Source organism: Pocillopora damicornis, chromosome 3 (assembly GCF_964200805.1).
Source record: "Pocillopora damicornis chromosome 3, jaPocDami1.2, whole genome shotgun sequence".
Lineage (NCBI taxonomy): Eukaryota > Metazoa > Cnidaria > Anthozoa > Scleractinia > Pocilloporidae > Pocillopora > Pocillopora damicornis.
In genome coordinates, this window is record NC_142672.1 from 12,869,707 (window position 1) to 12,893,515 (window position 23,809).

The 23,809-nt window shown below is 38.8% G+C and overlaps 3 protein-coding genes across 3 annotated transcripts; 1 reads left to right on the plus strand and 2 right to left on the minus strand.

The window, feature by feature from the left end:
* Positions 1 to 1,665: 1,665 nt before the first annotated feature.
* Positions 1,666 to 5,114, minus strand: LOC113674317 (myosin-2 essential light chain). The gene has a single exon (XM_089199726.1). The coding sequence runs from the start codon at positions 2,638 to 2,640 to the stop codon at positions 2,194 to 2,196; it is 447 nt and encodes a 148-aa protein (XP_089055852.1). The 5' UTR covers positions 2,641 to 5,114; the 3' UTR covers positions 1,666 to 2,193.
* Positions 5,115 to 5,300: 186 nt separating this feature from the next.
* Positions 5,301 to 19,587, plus strand: LOC113674316 (sodium-dependent neutral amino acid transporter B(0)AT3). The gene is made up of 10 exons (XM_027190801.2): positions 5,301 to 5,691; positions 5,817 to 6,084; positions 9,103 to 9,575; positions 9,820 to 9,930; positions 13,577 to 13,785; positions 14,980 to 15,157; positions 15,796 to 15,997; positions 16,441 to 16,600; positions 16,717 to 16,879; positions 17,544 to 19,587. Exons 2-10 carry the CDS (start codon positions 5,850 to 5,852, stop codon positions 17,742 to 17,744), a joined length of 1,932 nt encoding a protein of 643 aa, XP_027046602.2. The 5' UTR covers positions 5,301 to 5,691; positions 5,817 to 5,849; the 3' UTR covers positions 17,745 to 19,587.
* Positions 18,810 to 23,220, minus strand: LOC113674315 (uncharacterized). Its single transcript, XM_027190800.2, has 4 exons — positions 22,667 to 23,220; positions 21,389 to 21,610; positions 20,218 to 20,335; positions 18,810 to 19,874 (listed from the first exon to the last, which is right to left on the minus strand). The coding sequence occupies exons 1-4, from the start codon at positions 23,182 to 23,184 to the stop codon at positions 19,617 to 19,619; spliced, it is 1,116 nt and encodes a 371-aa protein (XP_027046601.2). The 5' UTR covers positions 23,185 to 23,220; the 3' UTR covers positions 18,810 to 19,616.
* Positions 23,221 to 23,809: the final 589 nt, after the last annotated feature.

Sequence of the window (23,809 nt, forward strand, 5' to 3'; positions counted from 1 at the left end):
ACCCGCAGGCTCCGTTTGTAACCTCAATTAAACTTAGCTTATGCCAAGTATTTGAAGTGGTCTGATCGTCCGGATGAGACTGATCCTAGAAGGGACAGTCCTTTATGTTTCAACATCCTAAAGCGGAAGCCATCATCAGCCAACAGTTGCGTCTGATGATGACTTCCGGTCAAGTTGTCAGAGCGTTAGTTACAAGTAACGTCCTTCTCAGGACTAGCTACATCCTGACAACCAGTATGCACCCAAGATCTACTGTTCTTCATAAGTTCAAACCATCTACTACATTGTAAGAAAGCTAAAAAATGTTTCCTCCAAGTGAGCAGCACATAAAAGATAAACCCTTGTTGAAATGAGAATTCCATGAGCTTCTAGAGGCCCCTCTGATCCAGCTTATCTGTCGCGCGACTCAATTAAAATCAGCAAAGAAAAATAAATTTTCAAGTCTTCCTTTTGCTTATAAAAATGTTTTAGGAAGAAATCACGAGTAACTAGACTTATCTTAGGAAATTTCAAGTTTTTGGTTTGCTATCTATATAAATTCTCCATCCATAATCATACTTGCTCTCTTTTGTTTTTTGTTTTTTTATTCTTCGTTGTTTTTAAGGTTTGTTCCAATAACGTTCGTTTTCATAGAAAGAACAGAAAACTCAAAGTAACATGCCTCAGCTCCTAAATGCAAGACGATCTCTCTCTTCGATGCAGCAAAGGTTGTATGTAGTAAACACAATACGAGTACTTGAAATGATCCCCGGGCGTCAAACTTCCTTCCCCCTCTCCACCCCACTTTCCAATGTTTTTCAAGGGGGGGGGGGGCTGGGGGTTACAAGAACACTCTAAGTACTCTTTCAGCTCCCAGTCCCTTTCCGTATTTCTTTGCCCGCATTGACCGCCCCGATACAAAGAAACTAAGAGATTGTAAAGGTATGAAGTGTAAAGAAAAGAACTCAAGTGGGTGGTTACACTCGGATAGCAACAAAAGCCATCACTCCGACTTTCACTTCTGACTTGGAAAAGCCTATTAGCCCACGAAAGCTCAAAACGGATTATGTGTAGAGTTTCAAAATACATAGTTCCGTGTTTGGATTCAAAGTTTCCTTCATTCTAGCAGAGAAAAAACAACAGATTTCCAACCATTCCTATCGGTCAAAGACGCAATAACAACCTTGAGGTTTCACGCCGGTAGAGAAGAGCATGTCGGGCTCTTTATGCTACAATTCAAAGGAACAGCAGGTCAGCTCTATTTTTGACTTATGATCAATTTAAATAGTTCGCTATTGCTCAAAACCTTGTAGCTTAGTCCAACGTATAGGTAGGTTTTGTATATAGGCTATTTAGTCTGATCTAAAGAGAGTGAATTGTGCGCGGTGCTAGAAATATCTTTGACACCGCCGAAAAAGTGTGTCCAACAGAGTTTAAAATGTCCTAGAAACAAACGACATTGTTTTTGTGGATACAAAGAAAGAGCTTCTCTTTACAAAAACAATCGCCTCTGTGAAGGGAAATTTAAAACCAAGCTAATTGATTTTGCATGTGATTATCTGAAAGAACTAATAACTCAGTCCTTGATGCAAGATAGTGTGCGTAGCAGAAAGCTAAAAAGTATTTATTGAATCAGTGAGTGTTTTAAAAGTAGCTTCCCTAGAAAAGTTGTCCTTAATGAACTTGGGCCGTTTTTTTTTTTTTTTATTCCTGACCTTACATAAAAGATAACATAAACAAAGAAAGTTAATAGTGCTTATATAAAAGGAGGGTCAAACGGATTGATCAATCTTTTGTGTCGGGTCCGAAGCGAAACACCCCATTGAAAATGGCGAAATCGTCCGCACGAAAACAACTTTAAACTTCTGTTTCTCTTGGAGGGCAGAGAGAAGGCAAAAACTCAATCAAAAAGAAATTTATTGGCATTCTCAATTCTCAACTTCTGTATCACAAAAGTATCATAATGTCTCAATTAAACATTTTGATTTCAATCCTACAAAATCAAATTGAAAGGATCCTGAGTGCGCTAGCTAACTTAAAAACAAATTTCTGACGGAATACAAAAAACGTGAGTACTTACAGTCAGAGAAAACAGTATATAGGGTGTTTCGCCATCGAGGGTCTTGACAGCAAAATTCGATTGAGAAAATGAACTAGTAGCAGAAGTCCAAATTAAATGACATCCTCCGGCTGGCAGTTGCACAATGTCTGTTTCTAAACAGTGGCTGCTGGAGGGTCGCTCATAACCAAAGTGATGAGTTCTTTGTAAGGAATGACCTCTTTCTTCTTGTCTTCGAGCGACTTCACAATTTGCTCCACCTCATCCTCTGTCAGTCTTGAATCACCCTTCATACAGAGGAAAGCTCGAAGCTGCAACGAATCAATTAAACCACTCTTTTCTCGATCAAAAATGCTGAAGAACTCCAGGAAGTCTTCCATGGCTGGCTGGGGTTTAGCTTTCATTTCCTTGTGAATAGCGCAGAATTCTGGAAACTGGATAAACTCCTTGTCTTTGTAGTCGGCCTCCAGCTTTTCCAAGTCAGTACCTTGTGGGTTTAAGCCGGCTGAACGAAGAACATCTTTTATCTGCGCGATTTCAATCTTTCCCTTTCCAGTGCGGTCGAAAAGGGTAAATATTTCTTCAAGTTCCTCTTCAGCCATAGCGCTCACTCCAAAGAATTCGGATAAAAATTACTACAAATTGTGTTCCGATGCAAACTGTCAACCTCGTCACACTTTAGCTTGATGCTAAATGTAAAATGCTAGCCCGCCGCGAAGCAAGTTTACTTAAAACCTGCAACTGTTAATTGATAACCACCCTCTGTGGCAAAATTGCTGACGACCCAATCAACTCGTCGATTGCCCTATGTGAGCATAACATCATAAACTTGTTTATCATGTTTTCCTGTACGTTTGATCGATACCCTGGTTATCAAGCTTTCGACGTATTCGGGGAACTTCAGAGGTTTCGAAGAGATTGAATCAAGGATTAATTATTTACAAGAAAATTTGAGAAAATGAACTCAGTATGAAATGGGCAATTAATTGACAATTTACACTGTCTTCTACTTATCTAAAGTTCACATGCTTCTTGTTGTCAAGTATGTGACGTCATGTTGTAATCAGTTGTGCACAACCCCTCAGCGTTTTCTCTTCGGTTCAACCTTTGCGGATCGAAACAAAAACAAGCTTGAAAACTGCTCTGGGATTTGTGCATACGAGATCGTTTTAAAGACCAAATTTACGATTACGTGTTATTTACCATTACTACAACTCTAAAAGGGTTCGGTAGTTTGTAATTGAATGGTTTCCTTTTGCTATAGAGGAAACACCTGAACGAACTTGCTGGTGCGTAGAATCTACAAATTTTAACAATCATTAGTTGCTTGTTTTTTTTTCGGGCGAATCTTCTGGTCCGGTCAAGCTTAAGTTAGAACTGTTTTCGCTGTTGTTTTCAATCAGCAATAAGTAATTTAGTATTTGTTCACAATCTGATTCGTGAACCATTTGGAACAGTTTCCATAGGTTTTTTTTCATTTCGTTCAGCGATTGACAAATATTCCATCAACAGGTTGTTATTGTACTAATCATTGTTTTCAATACAATAGTTTGTTGATTTCGCACCAAAATTCTCAATTCAATTTATGTACAAGTGTATCATGTTAAAGATGGCTCTTCTGTTGTTTTGCGGTCAAACGAAACTCATTGAAACTGGTTCAGTTCAGTAAAGGCTACGCGAAATTGAATTTTTCACTGAGAATCGAAGAAAGATTCGATAAAACATTCATGATCGTGCCTAAAAATTTAATTCAATCATCTTTATTTTAGCAGCACCTGGAGGATCTTGCGAGCGGATGACAACAACCTCGACATTTGTGGATGTCTCGTGGAACTTTTTATTGCTTTTGAGAGACCCAAAGATTTTGCAAAAGTTAGTTTGCACACTAAGTATGTAGACTAACTTTAAGGATTTATTCCATGAATAGTTTGGCATGAAATCGCTGGAACATTCTATAGAAAATCTGTATTCTCCCCGTATTTTCTGAAACAGGATCTCTCTTAATAGAGATCACCAATTCATTATACGATGTACCTTTGATAGAGTTTTAAAAAAAGTATAACTGTCCTAAATCAAAGTAATTTCAACAGCCCATAAAAACGAAGGAAAGAGCACAAGAAACTGCACCGATGAGAACTGGAAGCAAACTGTCTGAAGCGCTGAGAAACGCGTGATGTTGTATTTAGTTTGGAATCTTATCAGTCGAGAAAGTTGTGTGAGTTTTTTTGAACCAATCAAATAGCGAGGTAATGCAAAACTAAAGCAATTCCGGATTACTTTCGAAAATTACTCAGCGTGACAACCACAGCGTCAATTACAGCATCTGTCCATATCTTTTCTTTGTCCTTTCTGCTACCTGCCCGCAAGCTTTTTCAAAGTATAGCACCTTTAAATTTAATCGAAAATCATCCATAATTTTGTAAATTGTGAATAGATATTGTTTTCACACATTTTACTTTAGATAAATAATAGCTTTCAGATATTTGTCAAAGTTCTCCAAAAGTTCAGCCAATATTTGTCCTCTACATCTCTTGTTGCAAAATTTTACGTACACAACGAATTGACCAATTAAAATCGCGTTTCAGTTGTCCAGAACGGGGGGGGGGGGGGGGTTGTTTGGGAAACGATGGCATCAAAATAGTAAACTTGTGGAAGCAACGCTCTCATTTATGTGGCGCTGTGGGGATGATCGCGGCAACCGATAACACGCTTTTACATCGAGTCATATGCAAAAACAAAATATCGTGGGAGGAACAAAGTTGAAATCACTGTCTTCCTCTTTCGTGCTCAGTTCGTTAACCAACCAATCAAAATTTGTTTTTTTAAATCAAATGTTGTTGGCACCGAGACCAAAATGTCTTTGAAAAAAAGATTAATTTACAACGTGTGGGTGGATAATCGTTGGCGCGCCAACATTCACAAGTGTCGTTTCCGTCGGTTTTTTTAAAGTACACGAGGAGAAAAATATTGATTTCGATCTTTCTACAATTCCACACAACCATTTTCATAAATTTTTCATACTAAATCGATACCTTTGTTTTATGAAGCAAAACCTCAATCTTTCCTTTGCATCTAAGTACCAAAACAGTGATCAAACCACAACTCAAATTAACATAACAAAAAAGGCCACAAGAGACGGCTGATGCAACAACATGACAGTTTTTCTCAGACAACCAATTCAAACAAAAGAAATGATTGGCTCACGCGAGGAGCGTCAAAGTTTTACATTACTTTATCAGAAAGCTGCCCTTAAAAAATTGTATTTCCGTTTATTTTATTTTGAAATACGGCTAGCTTTTTTTAAAGAGATTCCGAGCCAAAAATAATCGTGTTTCCTGTAATTGTGTGTAAGCTATCCTGATTATGTATGAAGGATTAGTAAAGTAAGATCTTTTGTTGCTACACGATGGTGACAATACTAAGAATACGACATCAATTGTGATTGGCTAATTATTTGCCGGTGTTTCATCATTCAGCTGTTTACATACCACGCTCTGAGCACATGCAAACGACCGGCCTTACGCTGAAATACCGCGAAACCGGTTGCTTTACGATTTTACATCCTGAAAGAGAAGCTCGTTTCATAGTCGAGTAGCCGCTGGGACATTCCAAATCCTAACCTTTCTCTGTTCTCTCGGAAACGTCGCGCACAAGTAAGACTAAAAATAATATTACTAGCGCAAGTATGGTAATTAGAGCACTCTGATTTCGTCTGAGGACAAGAATATAAACATCGATCGAAAGTGATAACAATTATATTGCTTCGATCTTTCGACAGATTTTGCTGAAGCTTCTCAGCTCTGAAGTAAAGATGAGCGAGAAAAATCCGTCTGCTGATAAAACTGCCACCTACAAAAACATTTCAACAACGGTAATGTTAACATCTGATGAAGACGATCCCCAAACAAGAGTGGAAGTGATCGAGACCGAGAAGATACGACTTGGATGGGACAATAAAGTCCAATTTCTTCTCTCTGCGGTCGGGTTTGCGGTTGGTTTGGGAAACGTTTGGAGGTTTCCATGGCTTTGCCAGAAAAATGGAGGAGGTATACTCATTTTATCAAATTTTCCTAATCAGTTTTTCTTGAATACTGAAAATATGATTTTAGAGTTAGGTACAATAAGAAAAGGTTGATCTACTCCCCTCGTAATTGCCATTTATCAAGTATTTGAATGTGAAATCCTCAACATAAGAGCGAACTTTATGAAAAATCAATCTAGGCTCATCTCTTAAATGAAAGAGCGTCTCTGATTCTTTGAGGATCCGTGAATTTTAAATCTCTTGTCAATAGAAATGAACATTTTAGAGTCTAAAATGTTCATTTCTATTGACAATAGATTTAAAATTAATAAAGAAACAGCGATAAATTCACGTTCCCTCGGGAGTGTCTTGAAATTCAACAGGAACAATGAATAAAAAACACTTCAAAGTGTGAGGGAACATTAGCATTGCCGTCAAATTCCGACCAAAATGATTCGCTCCCCTGAACGACAGAATAATGACTGAAACAAAAAAAGCGCTCGAAAATTTCGAAAAATTTCACAAACTATTACACAAATATTCAAAATTGAAATTCTAGCAAAAGGCACTGCTTCTTTTTTATTCCAACCAATCGATAGCTTTCAATCCTTTTTTTTTTAACCCAATAAAACTAACGCCCTGAATACGGTAGGCAAGATCATATAGCCTTAGCACACTTCACAATAGTTAGGACTTAATCTGGGAGACAATTAACAATGAAACACTAAGTTTTGGAAAACAAAATTTTACAGATGTGCGCGAGAACAAAAATAAATAGCGTTTCTCTCTGCCCTCAGTCGGGAGTCCTTCAGCCGTGCCAAAAAATGTTGAAAGTTCAACCAGAATCAGCGCGATCAACTTTCTTAGTAAGATATTTTCCACTTTTGAACCGATTTTCGATACCGGATTTATTTAGCTGTGAGACATGTCATGGCATCAGTCAAACAAAATTTATGGGAGGAATACGCCTGCCATCTGATGTTATCAACATCTTTTTCATTCAAGTTCCTATATCCAAAACCAAGAAATAACTTAGAGTATGGCCTTGGAGAGCAAGGAATGCTTTCTTTTGTGACCGCAATATGACACAAGCTCAATTCGTCTGTTTTGTTCTTGTTTTCTTTTCTCCATGATTTTTTTTAGAAGCTGAGATCAAAGTCCACAAATTTGGCGGCAAATATTCTGCACCCGCTGTAGGGGGGTTTTACGGGTTTTTTTTAAGGTGAAATGTTATCGCTAAGAGCACAATTTTGATTCTCTTTTGTAACCTTGGGGATTATCTCAAGGATACGACCTTATTTATGGAGTCTGGAAGCTTTTGTATAAGTGTTTTTCGGTTCTCGTGAGAAAACACGAGAGAAAAAAAAGGTTGTCGTCGGTTGATCAGTTACCGAAAAATGTCTCAGTGTTAAACAAAGTTGAAGTGGAGCAGGTCTAGGTGAAGTGGATGCATCAGGAAAAAAAAATTATAAAACAAAAATAATCATAGCCTGGTGGTAAAATTGAATACACTTTGAAAATAAGGCTGAAAAGTTATTCATTGAAGAATTGTTTCTATACACTATGTGAATCAGATAAAAGTAATTGGCAAATATTTTCCCTGCACGAGGTAAAAATGTTTGCATTTAGGTTTCAAACACTTAGGTTTCTAATGGCAAGAATTGACATTTTTAATTTAGGAACACCTTAAAGATCACGCTATTAGGATGGAATTTTCGAGAAAGGGTTATGAAAGGGTCCGAAACGTTTTCGTCTCATTGTTCTCGGAGTTTTTCATCACGACAGGATACGGAAATTTAGGTTTTGACAGCTCTCTGCTGAAAAAGTAATTGGAATGAAGCTTTCTGTGCATTTACATGAAACCGGGCAAATATTTTCTTTTCTGATCAGTTTATTAAGATATATGTACATTTAAAAACATCTTATTTTGAATTTAAGTGGAAGGGACATGGAGGGGGTCCTTTCCGTTCCTAAATATTTGGACTCCGAAAAGTAAACCATTAAGGACCTATGCACATATTAAATAATTCAAGCATCATTGTCGTTCTGTTTTATTACTATTTTTTTAATGAAATTTCTATTCTTTTTCTCGTAATAATTTCAAAAAGTTGTGCATCTCTCGATAAATATCGTAACGTCATCAGAAACTTGAAAATAAAATAGTCCAGAACATGCATAAGACGTGAAACAAACTAAACTTGATGGAAATTAGGGCGTTGGTCTTAGGCCGCAATTCTACAGCGATTAGATTTTCGATGTTTTGATTATAAACGTAAAACTGCGGTAAAACACACGTTCTATACATTAGTGACGATAATACAGGGCTGCTGATCCAGTAAAAACGATTGGTATCGAATGCTTGCGGTTTTTCACAATGAGTGTAAATTTTAAGACCAGTTTCCATTACACCATTTTCGGCAATTGCTCAGATTCGATGGCCCTGCCTTTAGTCATAAAAATATAGTAAAGCATCCAGTTCTTTGTGGCCGCGATCTTAGGGAATCAAAATCAATCTCGACATTTAAACGAATTACATTAAGAAATCATGAGTGATGATTACTTCTTGTGTCTATACTTCAGCTTATATGAATGCATCCAGACTTTCGCCACTTCACTTGATAAAATTTTTAGCTTGGGGTTATGGCGGAACTGGCTCATGCTCTATCTCGAGACGTAACTCAAAATTGTATGATTAGATACCTCAGGGAAAAAAAAATTGACGAAAGGTAGACCACCAAAACACCTGATAACATTAAAGTCTCTATTTTACCGGCGGCTTTGTTTGCGAGCAGTACCGACAAGATCCACTGCTATCAGCTGAATGTGGCGATTATTCTTCCCTCTGCAAAGTGATTAACAGAAGTTTATCAAAGGACCTAAAATCCACATCGTCGATGCCGATCTATACGAGTGTTTTGAAGGAAAGATGTATCTTTTCGGTTTCAACAGTCCAGTCAAGTTTGACTTCCACTATGCGTTCATTTTTACCTTAGTATACTATAATTAACAAAGTTTTTCTATTATCCTTTTTTCCTTTTCTTAGGCGCTTTTTTGATACCCTACTTTGTCATGCTGATATTCGAGGGAATACCGATCTTCTACTTGGAACTCAGTATCGGTCAACGCCTTCGTCAAGGAGCTATCAACGTCTGGAGCACAGTTAGTCCCTACCTGGGAGGTGTAGGGATTGCAACAACGGTGGTTAGCATACTGGTTGGCAGCTATTACAACGTGGTCATTGCTTGGGTGTTGTTCTACTTCGTCCAGTCGTTCCAGTCCCCTCTACCGTGGGCAGAGTGTCCTCAAGTGGCAAGCCCTAACGGCACTGAGTTAACAATACCAAGAGAATGCTCCGAGAGCAGTCCAACTGCTTACTTCTACCACAGAGAGACTTTAATGCACGCCAACAGAATAGAGGAGAGCGCAGAGATCAACTGGAAGTTAGCCGTGGCCCTTGTAGTTGCGTGGGTGTTGGCCTACCTTTGCATCATCAAAAGCATCCAGTCATCTGGCAAGGTACGATAATTTTTCAAGTATTGTCAACTTATTTCTTTGTCATTAAGCTCAGGCTCGTAATGCATGCAACAGTTTACCACGGTTAACAAATTCCTTACAGAAAATTTCAAAACTATGCTGAATCACTTTAAAGGCAAATTAGGGTATTTTTATCTATCCTGCTATAAACGCGAAAATGATTTTTTTGAAATATTTTACCATCTGTTAAAATAATGTCACGGTAAGCCATGGTGTTATCTTGCAGGTCGTCTACTTCACAGCAACATTTCCATATCTGGTCCTCTTTGCATTCTTCATTCGGGGTCTACTTTTGAAAGGCTTTGAAAAGGGAATAATACATTTGTTTACTCCAAAGGTATGTATATCCTTTAAAAGTCGGGATCTTTGCACTGAAAGGAAAAGAAGACAAGTTAGAAGAAGAAAAAAAAACTCAGGGAGGTTGTGTTACGTTAGTCTGCGTTAAGTTCTCATGATGTACTTCTGGGGGAAATAGGCTAAATTAGGTATCCCTCTCTGCTGATTAATTAAAAAAAAATTGAAGATAGGCCAGGAATTGTGAGGAAGAGTTAGGGAGATAGTAATAAGATAAAGGGACACTTAAGTGTGGCGTGACAGTTGGGCCTCTGGTGTCCAAGCCTGTTAAAATTGTAAACATTTAATATATGAATCGGAACAATCTTAGGAAAAGTTATGAGGAGACTCGCTTGATAGGATCGGCTTATGCACAGTTGGGATCATCCAGCTGCCACTGTAGACCAAAATAGACTAAGGGGGGACCTGCCTGACCTTCGCTGTCCCACAGGTCAGAGGAATAAGGGTAGATGCCACGATAGCATTGACTGCTTTTTCAATTTAAAACCTTTGCATGCTAGGACCTGAAACGTGATGACTCCTACTAAGGTCATTTGATTGCTCTGAAAATATTAATTTTTGAAGCAGGAGTGCTCGCATCTTGCGGCTACCCAGAGGTCCAGATTGTCTAAAAAAAGTAAGCTCTTTCTTAGCTGTAATTATTCTTTGGATGAGACGAGTTAACCCAAGCCAAAAAAAGGTTTAGAGGTGTCTTGATGTCATCGCATCCTTGCGATTCTTTTGTCAAAACGGCAATTGTCAATAAGTCGCCGTTGACTGCGGTTAACTAAGCTTAAACTGAACAATCCATGGTTCGCTCAACTTAGAAGCTGTGAGAGGGCTTACTGAGAGAGGGCTTACTGAGAGAGGGCTTACTGAGAGAGGGCTTACTGAGAGAGGGCTTACTGAGAGAGGGCTTACTGAGAGAGGGCTTACTGAGAGAGGGCTTACTGAGAGAGGGCTTACTGAGAGAGGGCTTACTGAGAGAGGGCTTACTGAGAGAGGGCTTACTGAGAGAGGGCTTACTGAGAGAGGGCTTACTGAGAGAGGGCTTACTGAGAGAGGGCTTACTGAGAGAGGGCTTACTGAGAGAGGGCTTACTGAGAGAGGGCTTACTGAGAGAGGGCTTACTGAGAGAGGGCTTACTGAGAGAGGGCTTTCTTAGATAGATAGTTTATGTAAAGGAGTAGAAAAAAAGAAGGTCTAACCATTAATCCCTCTCCAAGATGATAACTAACGTCTAACTGCAGTAGAGGTTTCTGCGATTCCTATGCAGTTTAACACTGCGGTCCCAATGATGTAGCTCCAGCAAACTTGGACAGCGTAAGTATGGACCATGTGATGTCTGCAATTCTAATGCAGAAAAGTGCCATATCGGAGATGTATCGAACCCCTAAACTGCAATTCAAATGCAGCATAATCATAAGAACGTTTTTTCAGTTTCCTGCAATTCAAATGCAGTTTTCCCTCGTTTGACTCACCCTCGCTATCATAATACTTCAAATCACTTCATACCGGCCAAATTAGTCGCGACAACTCCATGCCAGGCATCTGCAATTCCAGTGCAGTCTCAAGCCTGCTGGTGAGCATTGCTGCTAAAATCGGTTGTTTCCGCTCAGTCTTAAACCCTTTCAAAAGAGCACCACCAGATTCCGCATCGTACCACATTAAGCTACTTCCGCAAGTTCTTTTAACGCTGAAATCCTTTCTGCAATTCCAATGCAGTTCCCTAAGTCAAAACAGTGAGCAAGATAAGAGATTCGGCGTTGTTTGGAAGGAATGCAAAACAGTGGGAGAAACCTTTTCCTATCTTCATAACTCGGCAATTCCAATGCAGAGTTTTAAATCTCTCGGGACTTTTCCAAACAAATAGGATATACCCTAACAATGCAGCTTACAACTAACTACTAGGTTCGGTTCTTGTCAATAACTGTAGGCCGGCTCGGCAACGAAGACGTCATCGTGTATCAGTTTTTCCCGTCCCATGAAGAGGTTCGAGGCTACACAAACCACACCGGCGACTCCTAAACCATCAATTACAGACAAACGTGTGCAATTCCAATGCATTAAATATTCAATGAAAAGTCAACAGACACTAACATACATCCATGCTTCAAATGTAGAGACTCAGGATGGGAACAATGTGATCAGTACAAAGTGAGGATCTCGATTCTGAGGTTTAAATCGAGGTGGGCATCGCGTAGACATATTTCAAATGCACAATTAAAGACATATGTAATTTATTAATAAAGCTTCATAAATCTCCATTCTCTGCAGAGTAACAAAATTGTTTGCTATAGTGAAAGGAATAATGCTGTGTGCCGTGCCTTTAGAGCTCAGTGCCAGCTGTAAATCGTAGAATATCACTGAAATTTGGCGTTCTCGAAACGCGGACATTCTTTGAAAAAGAAACTTGGACATCGCGTCTTATGCATTGAAACATGCACATCTTTCTGAAACAATTATAAAAGATAAACTAAGCTATTCTTAAAATTTATTTAATCAGATATAACACATCTTAATGCCGTTTACTGCGCCTTGTGCCCAGTCACGGCAATCGGACCAACGCAGTAGTTCTCAAAACACTGATTGAACAACAAAAACACAATGATATGGTTAGTTTTTTTTTGCTGAGCCCTGTGCCCAGTAATCACTATCATTTTTAAACGCAGTAGTTCACAAAAACTCTCAATCTCTTAAATCAACTCTATTCTCCAAATGAACTAAGCGAAGAGAAAAGAATGCTGACCGCTGCGCCATGGTGCCCAGTGGTAGTAACCAACCAAATACCCAGTCGTTCTCAAAACACTGGTTCCTATATTTAAAACATCGATTAATATTCTAAAATGCTGATTGCTGCGTCTTGGTGCCCAGTAACAGTTGTCAATCGGATACCCAGTAGTTCTCAAAACACTGGTTCTTTTATTCACAAAAACGATTTGAATCTCTAAAATGCTGATTGCTGCGTCTTGGTGCCCAGTAACAGCTGCCAATCAGATCCCAGTAGTTCTCAAAACACTGGTTTTCTCTAAATACAAAGGTGACTTCTAAACTTTGAATGCTGATGCTGCGCCATAATGCCCAGTAACAGCTGCCAATCAAGTACCCAGTAGTTCTCAAAACACTGGTTGTTCTCCAGATGCAAAATATACACTTAAAAGCTGGATACTGCGCTTTGTGCCCAGTTTCAGCTACCAGTCAGTCCCAGTAGTTCTCAAAACACTGGCAGAAGAGACAAATTGAGGTGTTCTGGTCTATCGATCAAGCATCTAAAGCACCCTAAAATAAGATGTAAAATATGTTTGCATCTTCTGCTGTGTCCGGCACTCAGCAGAAGAGCTCATTCGCTTGCACAGTTGTTCTCGAAACACTGAAGTCGTCTGCATGATAGCCGCAAATTTAACATTTAACATCTGATAACTTAAACCTGGTGAGCTAAGTGTATTGCTCATCATTTACTTATTTCTCCAATTAAATGGACCATAAACTGAATACTAACGTTAAACTCTTAGTTAAAGGTAAAAGAACTGAATACATCAACATCAAAACCTGTCTGACACTGATCTCTGCGCCTCGAGCCCAGATGAAATGTGTCGATCAAAGCAGGACTCAGTAGTTCTCGAAACACTGATTTATGTTTTCATCAACAGTGGGATCGACTTCTGGACCCACTGGTCTGGCTGGACGCAGCTACACAAATCTTCTTCTCTTTGGGCCTGGCATTTGGCACAATGATTGCCTATGCCAGTTACAATCCTATTCACGGAAACACACTACGTGATACCATTACAATTTCCGTCGCTAACTGTATGACTTCCCTGTTCGCTGGGATTGTTGTTTTCTCCATTTTAGGATTCAGGTAAGAGAACTCATCCCTGTTTCATCGAAAAACATATGAAGATCCAATCAGTTTAGACCAGAACTCTCCGACCCTTTCCTTCAACACACATTTTGGATAGAGTATAGCCAAGAGAAAACTGCTTCCTTCTACAGTTTAGCGCCTCAATTTGCCAAAATTCAGCAAATTCTAATGGTACTGAGCTCACAAGATTATTCATTTCTGGCAAGACCACTATTAAGCTCGAAAATTGACCGAGACACGGCGAACAATAAAGTGCCATAAGGTCTCTCCTTTGCGAGGAAATCCCTGTTGTCGACGAAAAACAGGTTGTGCATAACTCCGCGGAGAAGTTTGACGATAGTTTTGGCGCGAGCTTCAGACCGGCCGTGACAAATTAGTTGTTACTGCAAACACGTTTTTCAGGCCATACCTCAACGAAATACCGAAGATCAGTCCATGGTGTCACTGTCTGCCTGTCGAGTTTACAAATCGATCATTGGCAATAGGTTCTTCTACAGAATTACAAATACAGCACACGCCGTTTCCAAGCGTACAAAACCGTGTCAACTAATATATGAGTACCGGGTCAGGAGAAACATTTAGCCAAATCCGTGTTGCGGGTCTCCGCCATCGCTGACCATCTTGGTTATCCCTGGTGTTTTCGTCTACCCTCTATGGAAAGCTGAAAATGACCCAAACATTGTGACGTATGCAAGTCCTTTAAACTGACCAAAAGAAAAAAGGCCCGGCCAACGGGGTTTGGGTATTCAGGTTCCCAGGGTCTTTTTCTAAAATATCGAATACATAATTTACTATCACAGGAAAGATACGAGTTATTTCGTTCAAGTCAAAAATTGTGGGGATTTGACTTTAAAAATGTAACAACTTTAAGGTATATCGGTAGTTTAATGGAACAAGATCGGGTTCATCAGTATTCCACTAACCCTTGAGCGGAAATAACAAGGAGGGAACCACAGAGTATAAGTGAGGTTCATTCTTGGACAAAATAGATAGAAAAACTAGAATAACCCTCCAAAAATTTAAAGATCTAACAAAGGACGCGTTTTGGACTTCATCTTTGTTATGGAAGGGAAAGGGGTTGATCATGAATTTTCGTTTCGTCTAAAACGATGGGAGGCAGTTTTGAAAAGTAGGATGGGAGCTTAAGACTTTGTTTGAGCACCTTTGTGAAATACGTTTACGTTTTCACAGAGCAACCTACATGATGGAAAACTGTGAAGCAAACAATGCCAAACTCTTGGAGCGCCTCAACTCAACAGCTCACCAGCTGAACACAACTGGATTGTCCGCTCATCACGGCAATGGTACAAGCAATATCACAAGTGGATATGTGCTTCAAAAATGCGATCTGGAAACTTTCCTTTCCGATGTAGGTGAACAGTTATGTGTGCTTAGTCTTCAGTTTTTCAAGTAGTCCTGTAATCTAGAGCAAGTCAAACTAGATAACGTTTGGGGTCTTTGTTTCTCAACTGAATATCGTGTTAAAAAAGCGAAAACATATCGGTTTGGTTTGGAGTATCCTAAGAAAAGTGGTAATTTTAAAACAAATTGTTTAAGGCTCCAAAAGAACAATAGCCTTCACAAAGGCGTAGCTCGGGGGGGGGGGGGGGAAGGAGTCCTGGGGTGTCCCTCCCCCCTTTGTAAGCCTTTTTAAAAGTAAAACACGGTGCGGAGGTCGGCACGACAATCTGGAGAATACCCTAATAGGTGTAACCCCTCCCTTCCCCTTTGAAAAATCCTGGCTACGCCCCTGTGTCAGTCCTCAGTAATCTTAGGTATTGAAGAATCGCTTCTTCGTAATTTACTAAACATCGTGTCAGGTAGGTGCACTTTCTTGAAAGGATAGAATTTACGACTGGGTCATGATTTAGATAAGCTGAGTGTCTCTTTTCTGCTGCACCATACCGTGAATGCCATTTGCAAAGCTCAGTGGAAATCAAAACGAGAAATTCTTGGTGCCACGACCCTAATTGCTAAGGCCACCTTAAATTTTTTGATATCCAATAGGCAGCCAGTGGTCCAGGATTGGTTTTTATTGCTTTCACCGATGCCATCAACCAAATGCCTGGGGCAACCTTCTGGTCTATCTTGTTCTTCCTCATGCTTCTAACCCTTGGGCTGGACAGCTTGTTTGGAGCGCTGGAAAGTGTAACGACAGCCTTGCAAGACGTCAGAGGATTTGGAAAACTAAGACGCGAAATTCTATCTGGTAAGGAGTCTCATGGTCTTTTTTTTTCAGATACAAGAAGGGAATTCTTAGAATGTCTTTTCTGTTTATTGAGGGAATTTTGACCAATAAGAGCATAGGGTACTCACCACGCATCAGGAAGACTCAGTTTCCTCGCTCGCAACGAGGTAAAAGGAACGAAATACCAGCGCAAATTGGCTAGTAACAAAACTGTCAGAGGAAACACTTTTCAATCCTTCTCTCCCTCTTAAATTGGAGCATAGAACAAACATACCCCTACAAGCTTTACATTATTGAAGTAAGAGAAACTTGCATAAATTAAATTGGAATGAGGCGTCGTGAATTCAGATGTATGCAGATGCGAGTGACAGATCATGAACGCCCAAGTCAAATCTAAATTCGGTAATAATCAAGCGTAATCTTTTGTATGTTGCAACGTGTGTTGTAAATCCGTTTTATTCCAGGGCTTCTGTGCATCACTGGCCTATGTATCGGTCTTCCCATGGTCACATATTCTGGTGAATATATTCTTCAGATGTTTGACAGTTTCGCAGGCAACCTTCCCCTGTTACTCATCGCAATCTGCGAGTGTGTCGGTGTTTGCTATTTCTATGGCATAACAAGGTAGAGTTGATTTCAAATTTGTCGTATCGATTACAACACAAGCTTTTCTGAGATAAAAATGAAGACATCCAGGAACAGACAATGCTAAGTTACCTTTATTCCTCCTTCGTTGACAGATTTTCTGATGATATAGAGTACATGACGGGTACTCGACCAAACATCTTTTGGAAAATCTGCTGGATGCTCGTCACCCCAGTTGCCATGTTGGTTATCCTGATCGCCAGCATCGTTCTCATGTCGCAAGGAAAGGCTTCTTACTATGCCTGGAACAAGGAAATGGTAAGCAAACTATAGGCTCTTTAATCCTTTCACACCCAGATCTCATGGTAACTCTCCTTAGTGTCTGCCATACTGTTCACACTGAGGATGTTAGTTCGTAGAGTTTGGTATTAGATCAACTAATGATTGCCCAACTGATGTTTAAACAGGTCTTGATTCTTTTTAACCTTTTAACTCCCATGAGTGACCAAAACAGAATTTCTCCTCACCAAAATCAGTACAATTTCAAGCATACGAGCAATGAGAATAAAGAACAAGATCAATTAGGGGATTATTAGTTAATCCAATACCAAATTCTCTGAACTAACATCACAAGAATTATATGGCAGGTTGTAAGGAGAATTACTAATGAGATCTCGGGAGTTCAAGGGTTAAAGCGTTGAGCTTTCTACTATATCATAAATCCTTTATTGACTAAGCTCGTTCGTCCAAGATGGCTGGACGGATTTTTCCCGTTTTTTTATACCTCGACTTCGTCACGGTCCATAAAAACGCAAAAAAAAAAAAAAAAAAAAACCTCCGCCAATATCTTGCTATCTTGACCTCACGCTTTATCAATAACGCATATTTATCGATCGTCTTAGTACTTTTCTTCAGGTATTTAACAGTTTATCTGAACTATTGATTCTTGAGTATTAATTCGTTTGTGGTGCTCCCTACTCAGGTCACTTACGAGAAGGTCCCCTATCCAGACTGGGCAGTCTTCATCGTGGTTGTACTTGTCCTGATGTCAGTTCTCTTCATTCCTGGCGTGGCTATTGCACGATACTTTGACCTAGTCAAGTATCAAAAGTTGGAGCCTGTTCCATTAAAGGAAGCTGAGGCGAAATGTCACGATAACGACTTTAGCGACACAAACGTTTAACTTAAGTTTCATCAAGCAGTGGACATCTTTAGGACAATCCCTGGAGCATAACAATAGGGTTGTATTAACAGGATGGTTGTTCGCTTAGGTTCCACCTTACTATGCTCATATACATTTAGGTAATATATTTACTCCTCGACCTCTTCCCCTCTCCTCATTTTTGACCGTCGTCCCTTGGTGCAAATTTCTTTCTCTTCTCAGCCTTCCGCTGCCATGAAAGGCAAAGGTGGCGGCCATAACTTACGCTAAGAAAATACTGAGCACTCGTTCGCCAAAATTACGCTTGCTCTGCAAAAAGGTGTCCACTGGGGTGTCAAGGGTAAAATTTTTCTTTTGTTTTCCCTTAACCTTTTATACCCGAAATCAAGCATTTGAGTTCCCTGCGTTTTTCTCTATATACATCTAGACGCAACCTTTTGGAGATCGAGGGAATTTTCCCTTCCTCGGTCTTTTTGTTTAACTACTGTCGTAACCTCCACTAGTAGCGTTTTTTTTTTTGCGAGAAGAAGTTCGACGCGGGTAATATTTAGGGCTTACAAGGTTAACGGAACTACGTTATAGAAAACTTGGAAGAATCGAAGGCAACTTTGAAATGTTTTGTAATTTTAATAAACACCAAAGAGTTAAAAAATAAGCCAAAAAGGATGGTTAAAGATGGGGAAGAATAACACGAATAACAAAAGACAAAATTTTAGAGATGGGGCTGAAGGTTTCACGAAGCACAAAGAGTAACGTAGTTCCTTCAACAGATGTTAGTCTTCGGTTAAGTTTTAACCGCTTTAACATAAAAACAGTCATGTAAAACTAACTAAAAAAACTCGTTATCAACACATTCTCCTAACTAGCCAACTTGAGTTCCTGCCTCTTCCATTACTCACCGATCGAGTTGCCGGTTCCTTCTTGTTCTACGACGCAGTCGCTCTAGCCTTTGATTGAACTCCATGTTGCAAAAATGTGCTATTCATAGAGGATGATTATAAATCATTGTGAAAGATGTTTTCTTCTGGCAGAATAGAACACGTCTATTGAAAATAGATTGTAATCTGATACATACATGTCAAAAACTTTAGAGATATTTTAATTTTTAATCAGTGGAAACAATTAAAGTTATTTTGCGATTTCTACGCATTTGAAGGCTTTCTCACTTTGTGCAGGATATTTCGTTTCCTTTAATTATGTTACATTAAATAGGTGAGAAAAAGCCTTTTATTTTTGTATAATCATAATTAGGATATTTAACTACATTAAAAAATAATTAAAACAGTAATTAAGCATTAATTTAGTTGATTACATATATTAATTACACTGATTCAAATACTTTTAAAAATAGTGATCAATATCATTTGATCAGTTGTGCATTTGAGTGTGAAATTATTAGTGCAATTTACTCTGTTAAAAGTTGTTATGATGACTCTGCCCTAAATGCACATTCACTATATATCTATAAGACATGATATTCAGATTGAACAAAGACATCAAGTCACTTCCTTGACTTGCACACATCAATGAATTCTATTTGAATGAATCGTATGCTGCCTATGAGAAGGCCTTGCCTGCTACTGATCTCAAATGAACCAATAAAAGTGTTCTTTCTGGTGACAAGCAGGAGGTTACATGGAGTCTTTACTAGAATCTAGTATAATCTGATGACGGTCACTTGAAGTATACAAAATGCTACGAGTTTTAACTAAAACTGATGTAGATGGAGCATAAAGATAAGAAATAATTTCCTTACCATTACTCAATTTCTTAATATACAATAACTCACTTTCTGAATATATTACAACAATGTTTCACTATACTGTATCAGCATGGCAAAGTGAATAAAGATAAATTCACTGATTGATTTAATCATTTTGAGTGAGGCCAGTGTCATACTAAACTGGCACATACAATACATAGCTGTACATGCTTCTCCCTGTGTGGTTCCAAGTGGGATGTACAAGATACTAGAGATCCTTGCCATGGCCATGGGCCAGACATAAGTCTGTTCATAGGCCAGTAGCCAATCAGAGCATTGCTGTCGTGGCCATGTGATGTTGACTGAGCCAGGTCAATTCGTTGTACATGCATGTTTCGACGCACTGTAGATTCTGACAGCATGCAAGACCAGATGCGGACCTCTCTTACCTTGGTAGATAGAAATTACAAAACACAAGCATAAAAAGAAATTCAGGATTGCTTTAGTTTTGCTTTACTTTCCTCAAAGATTAAGGTCTACAGTCTGCAGCATCCTCTTGGGCACTCATACTCTTGCATGCTTCAGAGGGCCATTTTGTTTTCTTTTTCCTGAGTTCTTATCATCTCCATGTAGCGACTTCCATCTAGAAACCCCTAGAGCACATACTCACCCAATACACAAGTACCCACCCCTGGTTTACAACGAGGCTAAATTGAAATACAAAGTTGTCTACTTGTGTTCATGCCCTTAGAAAAAATATTTCAAGAATGAAACTTATTCAGTAGATCTTACCAAACCATTGAAAGGATACCATCCACAATGGCCTCGAGGCATGGCATCATCACTCCAAGGTGTGCACACTCCATGACTGATAACACCATTACCAATCTGACTATATTTCATGTAATGTCTGAAAGACAATGGGTATAAACATAAAATATTGGAGCAGAATCAGCAATGGAATCAAGTATTGACAAGCTCTCTCCAACTGAGTTGCAGTTTGTCAATCAACTAATACATTTCAACATTGTATATGTCTAAATTGAATTGGAAATTTTTCAACAATAAAAGTGACTGAGGATTTTCCCTTAAAGAGAAACACAGGAAATCATTCTAGAGGAAAGAAATTCCACCTTCTATAAATTACGGAATTGAGCCCATTAATGTTTCTTTAGAAGTTAACATGCTAAACTACAGAGTAGTAAGAGGCTTTTGGTAACAGGGCAAATAGTTTGTTCATTGAATCTTGCATTTAATAGTTTCAATTATATATTCTATTGATGTTGCCTAGCATTTTACATTTCTAGTTTGTATTTTATTTTTTTGATGTGTTTAAATCAGCTGTTTCAGTGGAACCCCAGTACTGTAAAGAGTTCACACCCTGTGTTTAAATAAAGTATGTATGTTATGTTACACTCATGTGACAACCAGATTGCTTACTACCCTAGATTTTAGTGTTAGTGTGATTATTTTGCAAATTTCCTTTTATACAAAACCAAGTTTTGTGAATCTATTTTAAATTTTAGCATAGCAATTTTCTCTCATATTGACCTTGGCCTTTACTGACTTTAAGTATTACTACTTCTTCTTGACACTATTGTAATCCCTTTTAGGAAAACCACCAGCTTTATAACAGGTTTTCCTGAATGTTTGCCACTATTAATTCCACTCCTGGGTGGGGAGAGGTGGTGCTAGAAGCAGGACTGCTCAGAAGTCTGAGTTTACTATGGCTTGCTTACTAAAATTTTTTTTCACTACTTTTTTTTACTGTTGTGACAATTTCACCCCAAAGGAGAGACTGCTCTTGCCAAACTTGGTCAGTGGTTAGGGCAAGCTAGTCATTCAAAGGGCAGATAATGCAATCCAACTTATCCAGTGGATAGTGTTATCCACCCTTCCAACGAACCACTTTGCCTCCACATCTACCACAGTTTATATGAAAAAAAAAGGATTAAAGCTGCACCTGTGAAGTTCATGTCCAATTCCAAAATTTATTGAGCAAACCTTGCGTCCATTTACAAACATACACTGCCAGTCTGAAGATGCAGCCAGTGCAATGTGGTGCCACTGTCCATTGTTTATGCAAGGTCCTTTCATGTACTTGTAGGGTTCTAGGGAACCTCTAATGTGACCATCTGGACCTACATGAAGTATCTGCCAGTGATATTGAGGCCACCTGCTTGTCCTGAATAAGACCAACACAAATAGAAAAATCAATAAGAAAACATATAAATTAAAGTGCTCTTTTTAACTTGCCTTTGTAGATTAATTAACCTGTGGATGAGGTAAAGTATGTTTGTGAGACTACCTTACATAGCTGCTCATTAGCTTATCCTAATAGCAATGGGGGATTAGGGGAATAAGAAATAATTTGCTTCTCCTCTTTGAGGATTTCTGATTCTCTAAGCTATCTGTTTCCCTTGAGCTTTGCTCTTGAAAAACTGTTTGTTTTTCTGAACAAATTAGATCCACAGACATTCCAGGAAATTTTTCTTCCAAGGCTGTTTGTCATACGTCTTAGTTAGTTATATTACATAATAATTAAAGTAGCTAGGCTTAACTTTATCTGCAAGGTTTAACATTGACTTGAGAAGCTTGATATGTTAAATTTTAAGGTAAGATTAATAAGATGCTTCTTGTGTTTTGGCATGATATGGTACAAGTGAAGACTTGCTGGAAAAATACTGATTTTAAACATTAACATCAAAAGTAATAGAATAAACCAGATCAAAATTTGTAAGTATCACAAGTAAAACTCGGTTAGTAAGGAGCCCCATACTGTAAAGTGGAGCCCTAATGCACTTATCATGACGAGTTCAAAGTCTGCCTAGTTTCCAAGCCCCTCGTCCGTGAAGTGCTCTCAAACTTTGGCAAACTGAGAGAGAAGCGTCTTCTTTAGCAGATTGTTTATAGAATGTATATCAAAACAATTACTGAATTTCGGTTTTTCGTTTTCATGAATTATCAAACCGGTTTTGATAACTCATGATATCATGCTCAACCTCATCCATTAGCTTCTTACGAAATTTGCCCTTGCCGTCGACGTTCTTCGTTGGTAAAATCAAATTACTGTTTGCTGATGATGGACAAAAATTTACTAAAATTTATACGCAAGTGTGTTCATTCTTATACTTCTTTCATTTCAAGACACTCTCCTTTGCGTCGTTTCCGTGGTTTTCGCAAGCTCCCTGTATGTACATGTTGTGAAGTTTAGCACGTACAAAACAAAGCAGATCGCTACCTCACTGATTCACTCTGGCATCCAATAATTATCCCATCTGGTTTCTTCGTGTTAAGTTTCACCCATAGTTCTATGCTTTGCTTTTTCGGTGCTCGGTCGTCAAATCGAATTCCATTTATCGCACGTCTATTTTCAGGTCCTCTCGGATTGGTTACAAATTCCGCGCACAGTCTTTCCCCTTCGACACTGGAAAACCATCCCCTTCTCCTGTTTTTAAATGAGAGAGCATGACTGGCTCTAAGATACAACTTCTTCCAGAATCCTGGCTTCACATCAAAGTTTGCGCTTTCCTCGTTCAGCTCGTTCGAAGTGGCGACTTCGTCATAGCGTGTGTTAAGATGAAGTTGTGGCAAGTGATCATTGTTACCTTTGAAACGTCTTTTCCATACAACATTTTGATTTGTTATTTCCAACAGTCTTCTACTCGTACATCCTAAATTAAGAATATCCTGAATATGTACAAGGTACACAATTATGTGAAACCATATTTCCTCAGGAAGGCTGGAGGCTTCCGCCATTTGATTTGTGTTGCCTCGAGTTGATGTGTCACGGTAGTCGCTACAAGTAGTGCGTTACAAACCGGAAATGAACTTCAAGCCGACGAGACTCAAAACATGAATACAATTGTTTCTAAGTAGTGATGTTTTTGAAAACACAAAAAGGTAATATACTTGAAAAATCATAGAAATCATACTTGAAATTTACTGAAGGGCTTTTTAGCAATAGTTAAAAATACGCAGGGTATTTTAAACAAGTAATACGACAATTTTGCTGAAAAATCGATTAACCCCAAACAGTAACAATTATGCAAACAGTTGTTTTTCTTTCCGTGCGCAGCTAAATTTTGTTTTTAATGTTTACAATTGACTCACCCATGACCGGTTAATCGTTAAGCTTTCAATTTTTACGCGCACAGAAATTCAGTGCATCGGTCGATTATTGTTACACACAACCTTCTTCTTCACACGTGATCATATTTCCAAAACACACAACTGCATCCAGTGAATTATGATGTCTGATGTCACGATGACTAATGCGCTAGGTCGCTTGAGGTTAAATACTCCCACAGACAGTTTTCTTTGTAAATATTTTTTAGATCAATATGTTATTTAGAATTAAAAAAAAATGTGTAATATATATCTA